Raw genomic sequence first — 16,559 nt, forward strand, 5'->3', positions numbered from 1 at the left:
AAATTCATATATCAAAACAATAGAAACACACTACAATTCTTATTGCAACCTAGGAAAATGTCTTGAGCTAGGTTTAGGCCCTCCTTAGACGACCTTTCCACGCAATTTTTTTTTACCATTTACTTATAAGCTTGGGATGATCTGTTTTTGTACGCATTCAAACAAATTATGGTGAAAATATCATGTAAAAAATAAAAAAATCGTGTATGATTAAATTATTTCTTTTCTTTAACCCCTTTTTTAGAATAGCGTGGATGAAATGACCATCCATCCACCTACTAACCTCATCACGTCGACAAGCAGATCGACGATCGAATACAGAAGGACATACCGATCGACGACTGGACACACCCCCTCTCCCTCGTCACACACGCCAGAGCTTTGAATAGACAAATATGGCCTCTCCCCCGGCCGCATTTGCTTCTCTCCTGTAGTCCTGTCCTGTGGAATCCATCATCTTGACGTGACATCTCCATACCTCTCCCCTCCACCGCATTCAATGCGAAGACAAGCTGCCTCTGGGCATAGGTGTACTGTCTAGCTATAGCCATGGAGGACAGGGGATGAGAGAGAGAGAGTAGATCGACGATGATGATATGAGAGAGAAGGTGAAGTGACAACTGAGGTGACGACCTTTTCTGCAATGTGGAAAGGATCGACATCCTCTCTCTTCTCCCTGCCCCACCAGGTTTGATATCCGCGCTCCCTGGGTCCCGCCCCCTTGTCTCCCTTCCTCCTTTACATAGACCCTATCTTCTTCTTCTAGCTCTTGGCCTCCTCCTCCTCAGTCCCCCTCCCCTCCTCACCAGAAGCTCGCTCAGGCAGCTCTGGTCTGCTGCCTCCACCTCCATCGTGCCGGCTGATCGAGCAGCCGGTGTTCTTCTCTGCTTGCCTTCTTGTTCGTCGTCTCCCACTTTCATCGTCTTCTTGGTGAGTACGTACGTTTTCTGCTTCATCGGATTGCAGATTTGCGCGCGATTCCCTCTTGATCTTGATCCATGCTCTTTGATTTTGCACCGTCGGTGTGCTTGATTGATTATGTGCCATGAACTGCTGCATCTTCGCATGTGTTAGTCAAATCTAGGGCATGCTTGCATGAGCATGACTAAACCTTTCCTTTCAATTTGGGAATCAAGAACCAAGAAGCTTTATTTAATCATGCGCCTCCCCTCCCCCCGATCGATTTAGTTTTTTTCTTCGTCTTCATCATCATGGACTAGATTTTTTTGTGTATATCTTCATTGTACCAAGAAAGAAAGAAAAAGCTACCAGATCTTTACTACTAGCGCTAGCTAGGGTTCCATTAATTCCATCCGTGCGTGCGAGTTGACCGGTCAGGGCTTTTCAATGAAGTAATCTCACCCATCGATCGCCATCACTGTGCGTCTGTGCAGGTAGCTAGCCTCAGAGTTCTTGCTACATCCTGCAGCGTGTTTCTGTTTTTGCCATGTCCTGTGTTGTTTTTTCCCCTACTGCATGTCTCAGGTTGTGTCAGCTCGTTGCATCATTGCATGGCTGCCAAAGCTCAGCTCAGCTCAGATCGTAGGTTTGAGAAACATGCGGCCTGAGAAACACTTGTCCTCAAGCTAGTTAGGCGTGTCAGCTAACCTGAAACCCTAGTTCTCGCTGAATCCTCATCTGCCGTAGCTAGCTAGGATTGGAGGGAGATACTACTTCGCCAAGAACTTCAAGAAACCGACGAGCTCTTGAGAGTACACTGGGACACTATAAGCCATATAGCTATACAGATATATTTATTGCAGTCGTTTGACCATTGGTCAAGGCCAGCATTGTTTACTAAGGCCATGCCATCGGTGCAGATCTGAGCGCTGAGAACCGGCGAGGAGGCAAGTTGGTCGGCCGGTGGCGATGGAAATGTCTGGCGTGAGCGCGGTGGACAGCCCTGGAAGCGGCAGCGCGTCGTCGGCGCTGGGAGCGCCGCGGCCGAGCAGGTACGAGTCGCAGAAGCGGCGGGACTGGCAGACGTTCGGGCAGTACCTACGGAACCACCGCCCCCCGCTGGAGCTGGCGCGGTGCAGCGGCGCGCACGTGCTGGAGTTCCTCCGGTACCTGGACCAGTTCGGCAAGACCAAGGTGCACACCGCGGGGTGCCCCTTCTTCGGCCACCCATCGCCGCCGGCCCCGTGCCCGTGCCCGCTGAAGCAGGCGTGGGGGTCCCTGGACGCGCTGGTGGGCCGTCTCCGCGCCGCCTTCGAGGAGCACGGCGGACGCCCGGAGGCCAACCCGTTCGGGGCGCGCGCCGTGAGGCTCTACCTCCGCGACGTCCGCGACGGCCAGGCCAAGGCGCGCGGCATCGCCTACGAGAAGAAGCGCCGGAAGAGGCACCCCCAGACGTCGTCCAAGCAGAAGCAGCAGGCGGCGGCGGCCTCCGCCGCGGCCAGCCCGGCGCCCGTGGACAGGCCCGACATGCGGCATGGCATGCTGGAGCAGACGCACTACCTGTTCCCCATGCACGCGCACCTGTTCCAGGGACACTTCCTGGCGCCGGCGCCCGACGGCGACCCCGTGGGAGCCCTGGATGGCGTAGTCCCCGCCGGGGATGACATCGTGATGGTGATGGCGGCCGCGGCAGCCGCCGCCGAGGCGCACGCTGCCGGGTGCATGATGCCGCTGTCCGTGTTCAACTAGCTAGCTCGACGCAGAGAATCAAGTAATTAAGTAGGCCTAAGTAAGTCAAGCGTGCATGTAGTTTTGGCAATGGCGATGCCTCGGCTTGGTCATCTCGCCATTTGAACACACCCCTAGGTTTGTACGCAGTGCGCGCCAACTCGTCGAGCGTAATCCACTAGTAGCTCTTTTGCATTAGCGACTGAGGTAATTAGTCATGGTTATCTGTAATGTACTCTGCATGGTTGTGTACGTGAAGTCACGGAAGTTGGCAGGTTTGAAATGTTGGCTTAATGAAACTCACAGCCAATTAAGTGTTATGTTTGTGTTACTCCATTTCATGGTTAGCTAGCACAGGATGTTTCTCTGATAAGTGTCTAATTTAGTTCACCAAGTCATTTATTTTTCTAGTTCGCTGAGAAATATTAAAAATAGTGAATATAAATGTTGGGACACATGTCATATCTAGTTTGTCAAATTAGGTTTTCTAAGTCTCAGTCGGCTGAGTTGATGCTATATTTCTTTGATCTTTTACATAAAATGTTTTTTTTCAGTTTTTTCTTCTTTAATCTTATATACTATATTATTGGACTGAGACCTAGCCACACCCTAAAATCAGTCCCAACGGTCATATCTTCAACTACTTTATTTTCCTACTCGTATATAGCGAGTACTCCCTTCGTTTCTAAATATAAGTCTTTGTAAAGATTTTACCATGAACCACGTATGGATGTAGATGCATTTTAAAATGTAGATTGACATGGTGAAATCTCTACAAAGACTTATATTTAAGTAACGGAGGGAGTATATAATATTACTATCGCTTCTGATGGCATACCTAGCCAGACACAACTAACGCTCATGCACCTGTCGGATCGAGCTAGAAGTATATGAATATACGATACTTGTCAAGTAGTACTACACGCTTGGTTGTACACCGGTTGTGGCGACCCTTTCCCCAACATCACAACAACGTACGTCAGATTTCAGTACTACTATGAACCAACGATCCATTCTCCAGTGTACTGTAGCCAATTAGAAAAGTTCATCACTCTCCGCCATCCGATCGATCGGGCGCGCGCACCTTCGTACTCCAGGACTTTTTAATGGGATAGTGAAAGTAATTTTGATGGAGACCAAACATAGACGTGCGGTGCGAATGCAGCTGGGCGGCTAGCTAGCCATTCCCACCACCTCAGTGCGAGCGTGTGGTTCGTGCTACTCCTCGCCTTGCTGGAACTTGCACAGTGATATCGGTGTGCTAATGGCATGTCGTCAGTGCAGCGTAGTATGATCCTCAGGCGGTACAGATTAATGAAATGGTTGCCCACTTGATTCCCATGCATACTGGGAGTGGATGTGACTCGTGCATGTACCGCCGCTGCGATCAGGTTTCCCCTGATTTGGCAGTGCGCTGCAGCATGTGCTGGGCGCCTAGACCTGGACCAGTCAAGCGTTTCACAGGGCCTATCTTGGATTGGTCCATCCAATGCGTTGAACAAGACCGCTTGGGGTACTAGTAGAAGTTTTGTTCAGAGATCAGCTCACTGTTTCAAAGCTGTCTATCATGTTTCCAGACAGATTAATGGGATAACTCATAATTTTTTATAAATGATGGATTTTATTGACTCAAAACGAAGCATCTAGAGCATACAAAGCACGATAAGCACAGACTTCTGCTAACTAGAATGCACAGCCAACACCAAAGTACACACAAAACTCGCCGACAAATAGCAAAGTCATACTCCCTCCATCTAAAATTAAATGTCGCTGAAATGAGTGTATCTAGACGTGTTTTAGTGTGTGCATTCACTCATTTTTCAGTGATAATTAATTCTGGGCGGGGGTATTATAAGATCAAAGATATGTGTAGGCGAGAAAAAAAAAACCTAAAGCGATCAAATCCACAATCGACAAACTACGATAATAACCATATTCATACGAACCATCTCATGACATCAAAAGGACGACGGGTTTCTTCAATAGCAACGCCTATCTGACCCTGCCCCGGTAGGATCGAGACCACCGATTGTACATGGACCGACGATCTCATGAATCATGATCAATGTTCGCTGCGTACAACTGATATCACAAGTACACATCGACTACGACACATTAAAGTCTTACATAGATATGACCATTATGGTCAAGTATTACATAAAAGCCACATGGGCGGATACACCAAATAAACACTACAACGAGAAGTCCAACGATAACTTGAGCCCATGTCACGAGCCTTAACCCTACATGCAATATGATAGGGAAGCGTCCTAGTTCACAAGGGCATCCTTGAAGAACTCATCTTCGTTGAAATCCTTCATGTCTGGCCAAGTTAATAGCCATGAACGTGTTAATTAGTACTTTGAATGTACTCGCAAACAACCTTCATGTGACAGCGAAATAAACATGCATGACTTATATAAATGAAAACTCCTACACTTATGTTTGATCGGTGGTTCAATAACTATTTACTAGCAGGTGTATGGCATATTGTTTTGGAAACCAGGTGTATATTTAAACCATGATGTCATAAGGTTACAAACATCATGATGAGCAGATTTACGTTAATCCCAACTTGATCATCTCAGACATCGCTCTTCATCTTATCTCAACCCATGCTCAAGTTCTTATAAGTCAACTTTTATGGAAATAATCTAAGCATGGTCATTTGACTGTCCTTGGCCATGAACACGGCTATTCGAATAGTTTGACACTCTGCAGAGTTTGTACTTTGTGTCAGCCACCACTCATCGCATATCAAGTACCCGAGCTAAGCATTCGAACGAAATCTTACCCCAGCAGACATTAACATAGAGTCCACTTGTTGGTTCTCGGTCGTTGTACCTAACTATCTCAACGTATGGCTTGGTCGATTTTTTGATATTTACACCTAGCACACGAGGGAACCAACGGTGTGCCTGGTGCTGAACATGGGGCCCGTACAGGCACGACCCCGTCCCGAGAGTGACTTTTCTCACTCCCATCACTAGTAATGCATGCCCTTTGCTAGTGCCGATCAAGGTAATAAATCTTTCCCCGTTCCATACCAGCGTAATATGGTTGCACATGTAAGGTTGGAATAACATGCACCACTAAAATGTAATTCTTTTTTGGAAAAAACTTAGTAGGAGGATCATTGATTTGTTGCGTACTAGGATATTCACTTAATAGAACGTTATGTCTGCATAATACCAAACCTACAGGGTCACACACTTACGAATCATTGAATTGTTGAGCACTAGGAGGTGTTAGGAGCTCAAGATAAAAGCATCGGAAAAGTTCTGGAAAGACCGAAGAGTTTCAGAGAGGAACCAGAAGTGTTTCAGAGAGGAACCAAAAGTGTTACGGAGAAAACAAGAATCGTTTCGGTAAAACCAGGGAAGTCCCAAAGAACCCTAAAAGGCTTCGAAAGGTTCCGGAACTTCAAGAAAATCCTGGAAGGTGCTATGGGGTTGTTCCTTTGGTTAGGACCAAGTGGAGGTAGCAACATGCGCCTAAGGGGCCCATAAGTGGGGCACACCCCACATGCTTGGGGGCAAGGTATAGGGGGCAACGACCATGGTTTGGGACGCCCCCTTCCTGGTGCAGCCATCCTTAGGGGGCAAGCCCCTCCTCCAAGCCAGACTCCCTCCTCTGCGCCTATATATATGAGAGGAGGGGAAACCCTCCCTCACATCATGTGCTCGTTTGCTATGCCAAGAGAGTTTTCTCCGCCGCAAGGCTACTCCACCCTGCCTCTGATCTCTTCGTCCTGGATGGCGAAGCCCTGCTGGATAAGTGATTCCTTACGCGTGGATACCGGTGGAGGGATCGTATCTTCGATGCTCAATCGGGAAAATTCTCACGACTGGAAGGTATAAACGAGCTGTGGGAATCTGCATCAATCTTCACCAAGTTGCGTTCATTGGTAAAGATCAGATCAAACCTCTTTGCATCTTTATAGTGTTTGTGGGTTTTATTCATACGCATGAAAATTGTTTTCTACTACGTTTCCCAACAACTGACCGCATAATGCAACCAAAGTTAATATGACAAAGTCATGAATGCCAAACATTCAATTGAGTTTCATTGCAAACATGATTAATAACTTTGGTGCAAAGGTTTGGGAAAGATAGGTGAGACAAGCCTCCGCACTCATATCTTTTCCAATAAATTGTCCACACACAGACACTACAACTATATTGGACTCAAATACCAATTTATAGCCATCTCAACACAAGAGAGAGTCGTCAATGGGATATGATGAACGTTCTTCAGCTGCACGATCTTTCCTGAAGTGAACTTCAGATCGAGCATACCAACACCATGAACAGAAGCATCTGATGCATTTCCCATCGACACCATTGTAGTCTTGCGACCTGATAAGAAGAAAACACGGAGATATCAACACCAACATGTATATTGGCATATGTGTCAATCCAAAAATTAGGAGAATGTCATATTGAAAGAACAGTGCAAAATTTACCATACCTGACATCTTTCATCTCAACATCGCCAATAACAACATTACCATCTTGTCGTCATTCTCATGTTAATGCATGTCAAAGTGGTCCATGCATGCATAAGCCCAATGATCACATGCACCATAGACATGGCATCTTCCTTACTTCTTAAAGGTCTCCTTGAAGTTGACAGACGGTGGGGCCTTGTTCTTGCCTTCAAAATTTTCTTTGCCCGCATAGTTGTTCTTGTCCTTAATTTTGTGGGATTTGAAATTCATCTTTTGCACAAGATTGGCACTAGAATTCCCCTCATAGACTCGTGTCTGCGTGCGTTTCCCTCGCCCTCTCTTTCGTATTAAGAGCGCCAATAAGATTTGGGACCAAAAATTCATGCCTCTTGTGTTTGAGAGAAGTAGTAAAATTCCTCCACAAAGGTGGAAGCTTGGCAATGATGCATTAGACAATAAACTTATCCCGCAACACATAATTAAATGCTCAAGTTCTTAGTGAGTGACTGAATCTCGTGAGCCGGATCAACTATGGAGCTGTCGCCGGTCATCTTGTAGTCAATTATACCGTTCCATGACATAAAACTCACGCATGCGTCCGAGGCTCCAAACTTGGCCTCCAGTGCATTCCACCATATTGTTACCAACCTCAATGGTCATGAAAGGATCGACGATCTTGTCGACAAGAACACTCAAAACATCACCTCTGAAGATAGTGTCAGTAGCCTAGAATGATTTTGCTCCTGTTCATGAAGAAGCGACCCTTTGGATTTCCCTTGGAGGCGTGAAAACAGTTCATGGTGGTTAGCCAAAGAACTACGCTTGCATGCCATCTCTTGCAATTGACGTCCTCAAACGGGGGAGGTTTGCGAGTTGCAACAAAAGCAATTGAAGAAAATGTCCTACATGTATTAGATTTTTGGATTGTTAAAGATTTGAGAAAATTTTCATTAAATTTAATCCGAAAAGGGTACATAAAACATGATAATCATAGATAGATGATAATCGAATCAAGTAACAAAGTGATGTAAGTAGTCATACAATTGGGTACGTAACAGACGAACATCATATCTGAAGGAAATATGCCCTAGAGGCAATAATAAAGTATTATTTATTTCCTTATATCATGATAAATGTTTATTATTCATGCTAGAATTGTATTAACCGGAAACATAATACATGTGTGAATACATAGAAAAACAGTGTGTCACTAGTATGCCTCTACTTGACTAGCTCGTTAATCAAAGATGGTTATGTTTCCTAGCCATAGACATGAGTTGTCATTTGATTAACGAGATCACCTCATTAGGAGAATGACGTGATTGACATGACCCATTCCGTTAGCTTAGCACCCGATCGTTTAGTATGTTGCTATTGCTTTCTTCATGACTTATACATGTTCCTATGACTATGAGATTATGCAACTCCCATTTACCGGAGGAACACTTTGTGTGCTACCAAACGTCACAATGTAAATGGGTGATTATAAAGGTGCTCTACAGGTGTCTCCAAAGGTACTTGTTGGGTTGGCGTATTTCGAGATTAGGATTTGTCACTCCGATTGTCGGAGAGGTATCTCTGGGCCCACTCGGTAATGCACATCACTATAAGCCTTGCAAGCATTGTGACTAATGAGTTAGTTGCGGGATGATGTATTACGGAACGAGTAAAGAGACTTGCCAGTAACGAGATTGAACTAGGTATCGAGATACCGACGATCGAATCTCGGGCAAGTAACGTACCGATGACAAAAGGAACGACGTATGTTGTTATGCGGTTTGACCGATAAAGATCTTCGTGGAATATGTGGGAACCAATATGAGCATCCAGGTTCCGCTATTGGTTATTGGCCGGAGAGGTGTCTCGGTCATGTCTACATAGTTCTCGAACCCGTAGGGTCCGCACGCTTAACGTTACGATGACAGTTATATTATGAGTTTTAATGTTTTGATGTACCGAAGGTTGTTCGGAGTCCCGGATGTGATCACGGACATGACGAGGAGTCTCGAAATGGTCGAGACATAAAGATTGATATATTGGACGACTATATTCGGACACCGGAAGTGTTCCGGAGAAGTTTCGGATTAAACCGGAGTGCCGGAGGGTTACCGGAACCCCCCGGGGAAGTATTGGGCCTTAGTGGGCCTAGAGGGGAGATAGAGGGCAGCAGCCAGGAGGTGGTGCGCCCCCTCCCAGGAGGAATCCTAGTTGGACTAGGAGAGGGGGGCGCAGCCCCCTTTCCCTCTCCCTCTCCCTCTCTTTCCTTCCCCCCTCTTTTCCTAGTTGGACTGGGAAAGGGGAGTCCTACTCCTACTAGGAGGAGGACTCCCCCCCTCTCCTTGGCGCGCCTAGGGCAGCCGGCCTCCCCCTTGCTCCTTTATATACGGGGGCGGGGGGCACCTCTAAACACACTTGATATACGATATTTTAGCCGTGTGCGGTGCCCCCCTCCACCATATTACACCTCGATAATACCGTTGCGGAGCTTAGGCAAAGCCCTGCGTCGGTGGAACATCAACATTGTCACCATGCCGTCGTGCTGACGAAACTCTCCCTCAACACTCGGCTGGATCGGAGTTCGAGGGACGTCATCGAGCTGAACGTGTGCTGAACTCGGAGGTGCCGTGCGTTCGGTACTTGATCGGTCGGATCGTGAAGACGTACGACTACATCAACCGCGTTGTGATAAACGCTTCCGCTGTCGGTCTACGAGGGTACGTGGACAACACTCTCCCCTCTCGTTGCTATGCATCACCATGATCTTGCGTGTGCGTAGGAATTTTTTTGAAATTACTACGTTACCCAACAGTGGCATCCGAGCCAGGTTTTATGCGTTGATGCTATGCACGAGTAGAACACAAGTGAGTTGTGGGCGATATAAGTCATACTGCTTACCAGCATGTCATACTTTGGTTCAGCGGTATTGTGAGATGAAGCGGCCCGGGCCGACATTACGCGTACGCTTACGCGAGACTGGTTTCACCGTTGCGAGCACTCGTTGCTTAAAGGTGACCGGCGGGTGTCTGTCTCCCTCACTTTAGTTGAACCGAGTGTGGCTACGCCCGGTCCTTGCGAAGGTTAAAACAACACCAACTTGACAAACTATCGTTGTGGTTTTGATGCGTAGGTTAGAACGGTTCTTGCTAAGCCCGTAGCAGCCACGTAAAACTTGCAACAACAAAATAGAGGACGTCTAACTTGTTTTTGCAGGGCATGTTGTGATGTGATATGGTTAAGACATGATGTGATATAATTTGTTGTATGAGATGATCATGTTTTGTAACCAAGTTATCGGCAACTGGCAGGAGCCATATGGTTCTCGCTTTATTGTATGAAATGCAATCGCCATGTAATAGTTTTACTTTATCACTAAGCGGTAGCGATAGTCGTAAAAGCAATTAGTTGGCGAGACGACAACGATACTACGATGGAGATCAAGGTGTCGCGCCGGTGACGATGGTGATCATGACGGTGCTTCGGAGATGGAGATCACAAGCACGGTGCTTCGGAGATGGAGATCACAAGCACAAGATGATGATGGCCATATCATATCACTTATATTGATTGCATGTGATGTTAATCCTTTATGCATCTTATCTTGCTTTGATTGACGGTAGCATTATAAGATGATCTCTCACTAAAATTTCAAGATAAAAGTGTTCTCCCTGAGTATGCACCGTTGTGAAAGTTCTTCGTGCTGAGACACCACGTGATGATCGGGTGTGATAGGCTCTACGTTCAAATACAACGGGTGCAAAACAGTTGCACACGTGGAATACTCAGGTTAAACTTGACGAGCCTAGCATATGCAGATATGCCCTCGGAACACGGAGACCGAAAGGTCGAGCGTGAATCATATAGTAGATATGATCAACATAGTGATGTTCACCATTGAAACTACTCCATCTCACGTGATGATCGGACATGGTTTAGTTGATTTGGATCACGTAATCACTTAGATGATTAGAGGGATATCTATCTAAGTGGGAGTTCTTAAGTAATATGATTAATTGAACTTAAAATTATCATGAACTTAGTACCTGATAGTATCTTGCTTGTCTATGTTAATTGTAGAATAATGGCCCGTGCTGTTGTTCCGTTGAATTTTAAGGCGTTCCTTGAGAAAGCTAAGTTGAAAGATGATTGTAGCAATTACACGGACTGGGTCTGTAACTTGAGGATTATCCTCATTGCTGCATAGAAGAATTACGTCTTGGAAGCACCACTAGGTGCCAGGCCTCCTGCAAGAGCAACACCAGAAGTTATGAACGTCTGGCAGAGCAAAGCTGATGACTACTCGATAGTTCAGTGTGCCATGCTTTACGGCTTAGAACCGGGTCTTCAACGACGTTTTGAACGTCATGGAGCATATGAGATGTTCCAGGAGTTGAAGTTAATATTTCAAGCAAATGCTTGGATTGAGAGATATGAAGTCTCCAATAAGTTCTACAGCTGCAAGATGGAAGAGAATAGTTCTGTCAGTGAGCATATACTCAAAATGTCTGGGTATAATAATCACTTGATTCAACTGGGAGTTAATCTTCCGGATGATAGCGTCATTGACAGAATTCTTCAATCACTGCCACCAAGCTACAAGAGCTTCGTGATGAACTATAACATGCAAGGGATGAATAAGACAATTCCCGAGCTCTTCGCAATGCTAAAGGCAGCGGAGGTAGAAATCAAAAAGGAGCATCAAGTGTTGATGGTCAGTAAAACCACTAGTTTCAAGAAAAAGGGCAAAGGGAAGAAGAAGGGGAACTTCAAGAAGAACAGCAAGCAAGTTGCTGTTCAGGAGAAGAAACCCAAGTCTGGACCTAAGCCTGAAACTGAGTGCTTCTACTGCAAGCAGACTGGTCACTGGAAGCGGAACTGCCACAAGTATTTGGCGGATAAGAAGGATGGCAAGGTTAACAAAGGTATATGTGATATACATGTTATTGATGTGTACCTTACTAATGCTCGCAGTAGCACCTGGGTATTTGATACTGGTTCTGTTGCTAATATTTGCAACTCGAAACAGGGGCTACGGATTAAGCGAAGATTGGCTAAGGACGAGGTGACGATGCGTGTGGGAAATGGTTCCAAAGTCGATGTGATCGCCGTCGGCACGCTACCTCTACATCTACCTTCGGGATTAGTTTTAGACCTAAATAATTGTTATTTGGTGCCAGCGTTGAGCATGAACATTATATCTGGATCTTGTTTAATGCGAGACGGTTATTCATTTAAATCAGAGAATAATGGTTGTTCTATTTATATGAATAATATCTTTTATGGTCATGCACCCTTGAAGATTGGTCTATTTTTAATGAATCTCGATAGTAGAGACACACATATTCATAATGTCGAAGCCAAAAGATGCAGAGTTGATAATGACAGTGCAACTTATTTGTGGCATTGCCGTTTAGGTCATATCGGTGTAAAGCGCATGAAGAAACTCCATGCTGATGGACTTTTGGAATCACTTGATTATGAATCACTTGGTACTTGCGAACCGTGCCTCATGGGCAAGATGACAAAAACACCGTTCTCCGGAACTATGGAGAGAGCAACAGATTTGTTGGAAATCATTCATACAGATGTATGTGGTCCGATGAATATTGAGGCTTGTGGCGGATATCGTTATTTTCTCACCTTCACAGATGATTTGAGCAGATATGGGTATATCTACTTAATGAAACATAAGTCTGAAACATTTGAAAAGTTCAAAGAATTTCAGAGTGAAGTTGAAAATCATCGTAACAAGAAAATAAAATTCCTACGATCTGATCGTGGAGGAGAATATTTGAGTTACGAGTTTGGCCTACATTTGAAACAATGCAGAATAGTTTCGCAACTCACGCCACCCGGAACACCACAGCGTAGTGGTGTGTCCGAACGTCGTAATCGTACTTTATTAGATATGGTGCGATCTATGATGTCTCTTACTGATTTACCGCTATCGTTTTGGGGTTATGCTTTAGAGACGGCTGCATTCACTCTAAATAGGGCACCATCGAAATCCGTTGAAACGACACCATGAACTATGGTTTGGCAAGAAACCAAAGTTGTCGTATCTTAAAGTTTGGGGTTGCGATGCTTATGTGAAGAAACTTCAACCTGATAAGCTCGAACCTAAATCGGAGAAATGTGTCTTCATAGGATACCCAAAGGAGACTGTTGGGTACACCTTCTATCACAGATCCGAAGGCAAGATTTTCGTTGCTAAGAATGGATCCTTTCTAGAGAAGGAGTTTCTCTCGAAAGAAGTGAGTGGGAGGAAAGTAGAACTTGATGAGGTAACTGTACCTGCTCCCTTATTGGAAAGTAGATCATCACAGAAATCAGTTACTGCGACACCTATACCAATTAGTGAGGAAGTTAATGATAATGATCATGAAACTTCAGATCAAGTTATTACTGAACCTCGTAGGTCAACTAGATCAAGATCCGCACCAGAGTGGTACAGTAATCCTGTTCTGGAGGTTATGTTACTAGACCATGACGAACCTACGAACTATGAAGAAGCGATGGTGAGCCCAGATTCGGCAAAATGGCTTGAAGCCATGAAATCCGAGATGGGATCCATGTATGAGAACAAAGTATGGACTTTGGTTGACTTGCCCGATGGTCGGCAAGCCATTGAAAATAAATGGATCTTCAAGAAGAAGACTGACGCTGATTGTAATGTTACTGTCTATAAAGCTCGACTTGTTGCGAAAGGTTTTCGACAAGTTCAAGGGATTGACTACGATGAGACCTTCTCACCCGTAGCGATGCTTAAGTCTGTCCGAATCATGTTAGCAATTGCCGCATTTTATGATTATGAAATTTGGCAAATGGATGTCAAAACTACATTCCTGAATGGATTTTTGGAAGAAGAGTTGTATATGATGCAACCGGAAGGTTTTGTCGATCCAAAGGGAACTAACAAAGTGTGCAAGCTCCAGCGATCCATTTATGGACTGGTGCAAGCCTCTCGGAGTTGGAATAAACGCTTTGATAGTGTGATCAAAGCATTTGGTTTTATACAGACTTTTGGAGAAGCCTGTATTTACAAGAAAGTGAGTGGGAGCTCAGTAGCATTTCTGATATTATATGTGGATGACATATTACTGATTGGAAATGATATAGAATTTCTGGATAGCATAAAGGGATACTTGAATAAGTGTTTTTCAATGAAAGACCTTGGTGAAGCTGCATATATATTAGGCATTAAGATCTATAGAGATAGATCAAGACGCTTAATAGGACTTTCACAAAGCACATACCTTGACAAAGTTTTGAAGAAGTTCAAAATGGATCAAGCAAAGAAAGGGTTCTTGCCTGTACTACAAGGTGTGAGATTGAGTAAGACTCAATGCCCGACCACTGCAGAAGATAGAGAGAAGATGAAAGATGTTCCCTATGCTTCAGCCATAGGCTCTATCATGTATGCAATGTTGTGTACCAGACCTGATGTGTGCCTTGCTATAAGTTTAGCAGGGAGGTACCAAAGTAATCCAGGAGTGGATCACTGGACAGCGGTCAAGAACATCCTGAAATACCTGAAAAGGACTAAGGATATGTTTCTCGTTTATGGAGGTGACAAAGAGCTCATCGTAAGTGGTTACGTTGATGCAAGCTTTGACACTGATCCGGACGATTCTAAATCGCAAACCGGATACGTATTTACATTGAACGGTGGAGCTGTCAGTTGGTGCAGTTCTAAGCAAAGTGTCGTGGCGGGATCTACGTGTGAAGCGGAATACATAGCTGCTTCGGAAGCAGCAAATGAAGGAGTCTGGATGAAGGAGTTCATATCCGATCTAGGTGTCATACCTAGTGCATCGGGACCAATGAAAATCTTTTGTGACAATACTGGTGCAATTGCCTTAGCAAAGGAATCCAGATTTCACAAGAGAACCAAGCACATCAAAAGACGCTTCAATTCCATCCGGGATTTAGTCCAGGTGGGAGACATAGAAATTTTCAAGATACATACGGATCTGAATGTTGCAGACCCGTTGACTAAGCCTCTTCCACGAGCAAAACATGATCAACACCATACTCCATGGGTGTAAGAATCATTACTATGTAATCTAGATTATTGACTCTAGTGCAAGTGGGAGACTGAAGGAAATATGCCCTAGAGGCAATAATAAAGTATTATTTATTTCCTTATATCATGATAAATGTTTATTATTCATGCTAGAATTGTATTAACCGGAAACATAATACATGTGTGAATACATAGACAAACAGTGCGTCACTAGTATGCCTCTACTTGACTAGCTCGTTAATCAAAGATGGTTATGTTTCCTAGCCATAGACATGAGTTGTCATTTGATTAACGATATCACCTCATTAGGAGAATGACATGATTGACATGACCCATTCCGTTAGCTTAGCACCCGATCGTTTAGTATGTTGCTATTGCTTTCTTCATGACTTATACATGTTCCTATGACTATGAGATTATGCAACTCCCGTTTACCGGAGGAACACTTTGTGTGCTACCAAACGTCACAACGTAAATGGGTGATTATAAAGGTGCTCTACAGGTGTCTCCGAAGGTACTTGTTGGGTTGGCGTATTTCGAGATTAGGATTTGTCACTCCGATTGTCGGAGAGGTATCTCTGGGCCCACTCGGTAATGCACATCACTATAAGCCTTGCAAGCATTGTGACTAATGAGTTAGTTGCGGGATGATGTATTACGGAACGAGTAAAGAGACTTGCCGGTAACGAGATTGAACTAGGTATCGAGATACCGACGATCGAATCTCGGGCAAGTAACATACCGATGACAAAGGGAACAACGTATGTTGTTATGCGGTTTGACCGATAAAGATCTTCGTAGAATATGTGGGAACCAATATGAGCATCCAGGTTCCGCTATTGGTTATTGACCGGAGAGGTGTCTCGGTCATGTCTACACAGTTCTCGAACCCGTAGGGTCCGCACCCTTAACGTTACGATGACAGTTATATTATGAGTTTGTATGTTTTGATGTACCGAAGGTTGTTCGGAGTCCCGGATATGATCACGGACATGACGAGGAGTATCGAAATGGTCGAGACATAAAGATTGATATATTGGACGACTATATTCGGACACCGGAAGTGTTCCGGAGAAGTTTCGGATTAAACCGAAGTGCCGGAGGGTTACCGGAACCCCCCGGGGAAGTATTGGGCCTTAGTGGGCCTAGAGGGGAGATAGAGGGCAGCAGCCAGGAGGTGGCGTGCCCCCTCCCAGGAGGAATCCTAGTTGGACTAGGAGAGGGGGGCGCAGCCCCCTTTCCCTCTCCCTCTCCCTCTCTTTCCTCCCCCCCTCTTTTCCTAGTTGGACTAGGAAAGGGGAGTCCTACTCCTACTAGGAGGAGGACTCCCCCCCTCTCCTTGGCGCGCCTAGGGCAGCCGGCCTCCCCCTTGCTCCTTTATATACGGGGGCAGGGGGCACCTCTAAACACACTTGATATACGATATTTTAGCCGTGTGCGGTGCGCCCCTCCACCATA

The 16,559-nt window shown here is 45.2% G+C and overlaps 1 protein-coding gene across 1 annotated transcript; it reads left to right on the forward strand.

The window, feature by feature from the left end:
* The first annotated feature begins 697 nt into the window (after positions 1-697).
* On the forward strand, positions 698-2,948 carry LOC109758623 (protein G1-like1). Its single transcript, XM_020317483.3, has 2 exons — positions 698-930; positions 1,821-2,948. The coding sequence occupies exon 2, from the start codon at positions 1,870-1,872 to the stop codon at positions 2,647-2,649; it is 780 nt and encodes a 259-aa protein (XP_020173072.1). The 5' UTR covers positions 698-930; positions 1,821-1,869; the 3' UTR covers positions 2,650-2,948.
* Positions 2,949-16,559: the final 13,611 nt, after the last annotated feature.

The sequence above is a fragment of the Aegilops tauschii genome, chromosome 6 (assembly GCF_002575655.3).
Source record: "Aegilops tauschii subsp. strangulata cultivar AL8/78 chromosome 6, Aet v6.0, whole genome shotgun sequence".
NCBI classification, from domain to species: domain Eukaryota; kingdom Viridiplantae; phylum Streptophyta; class Magnoliopsida; order Poales; family Poaceae; genus Aegilops; species Aegilops tauschii.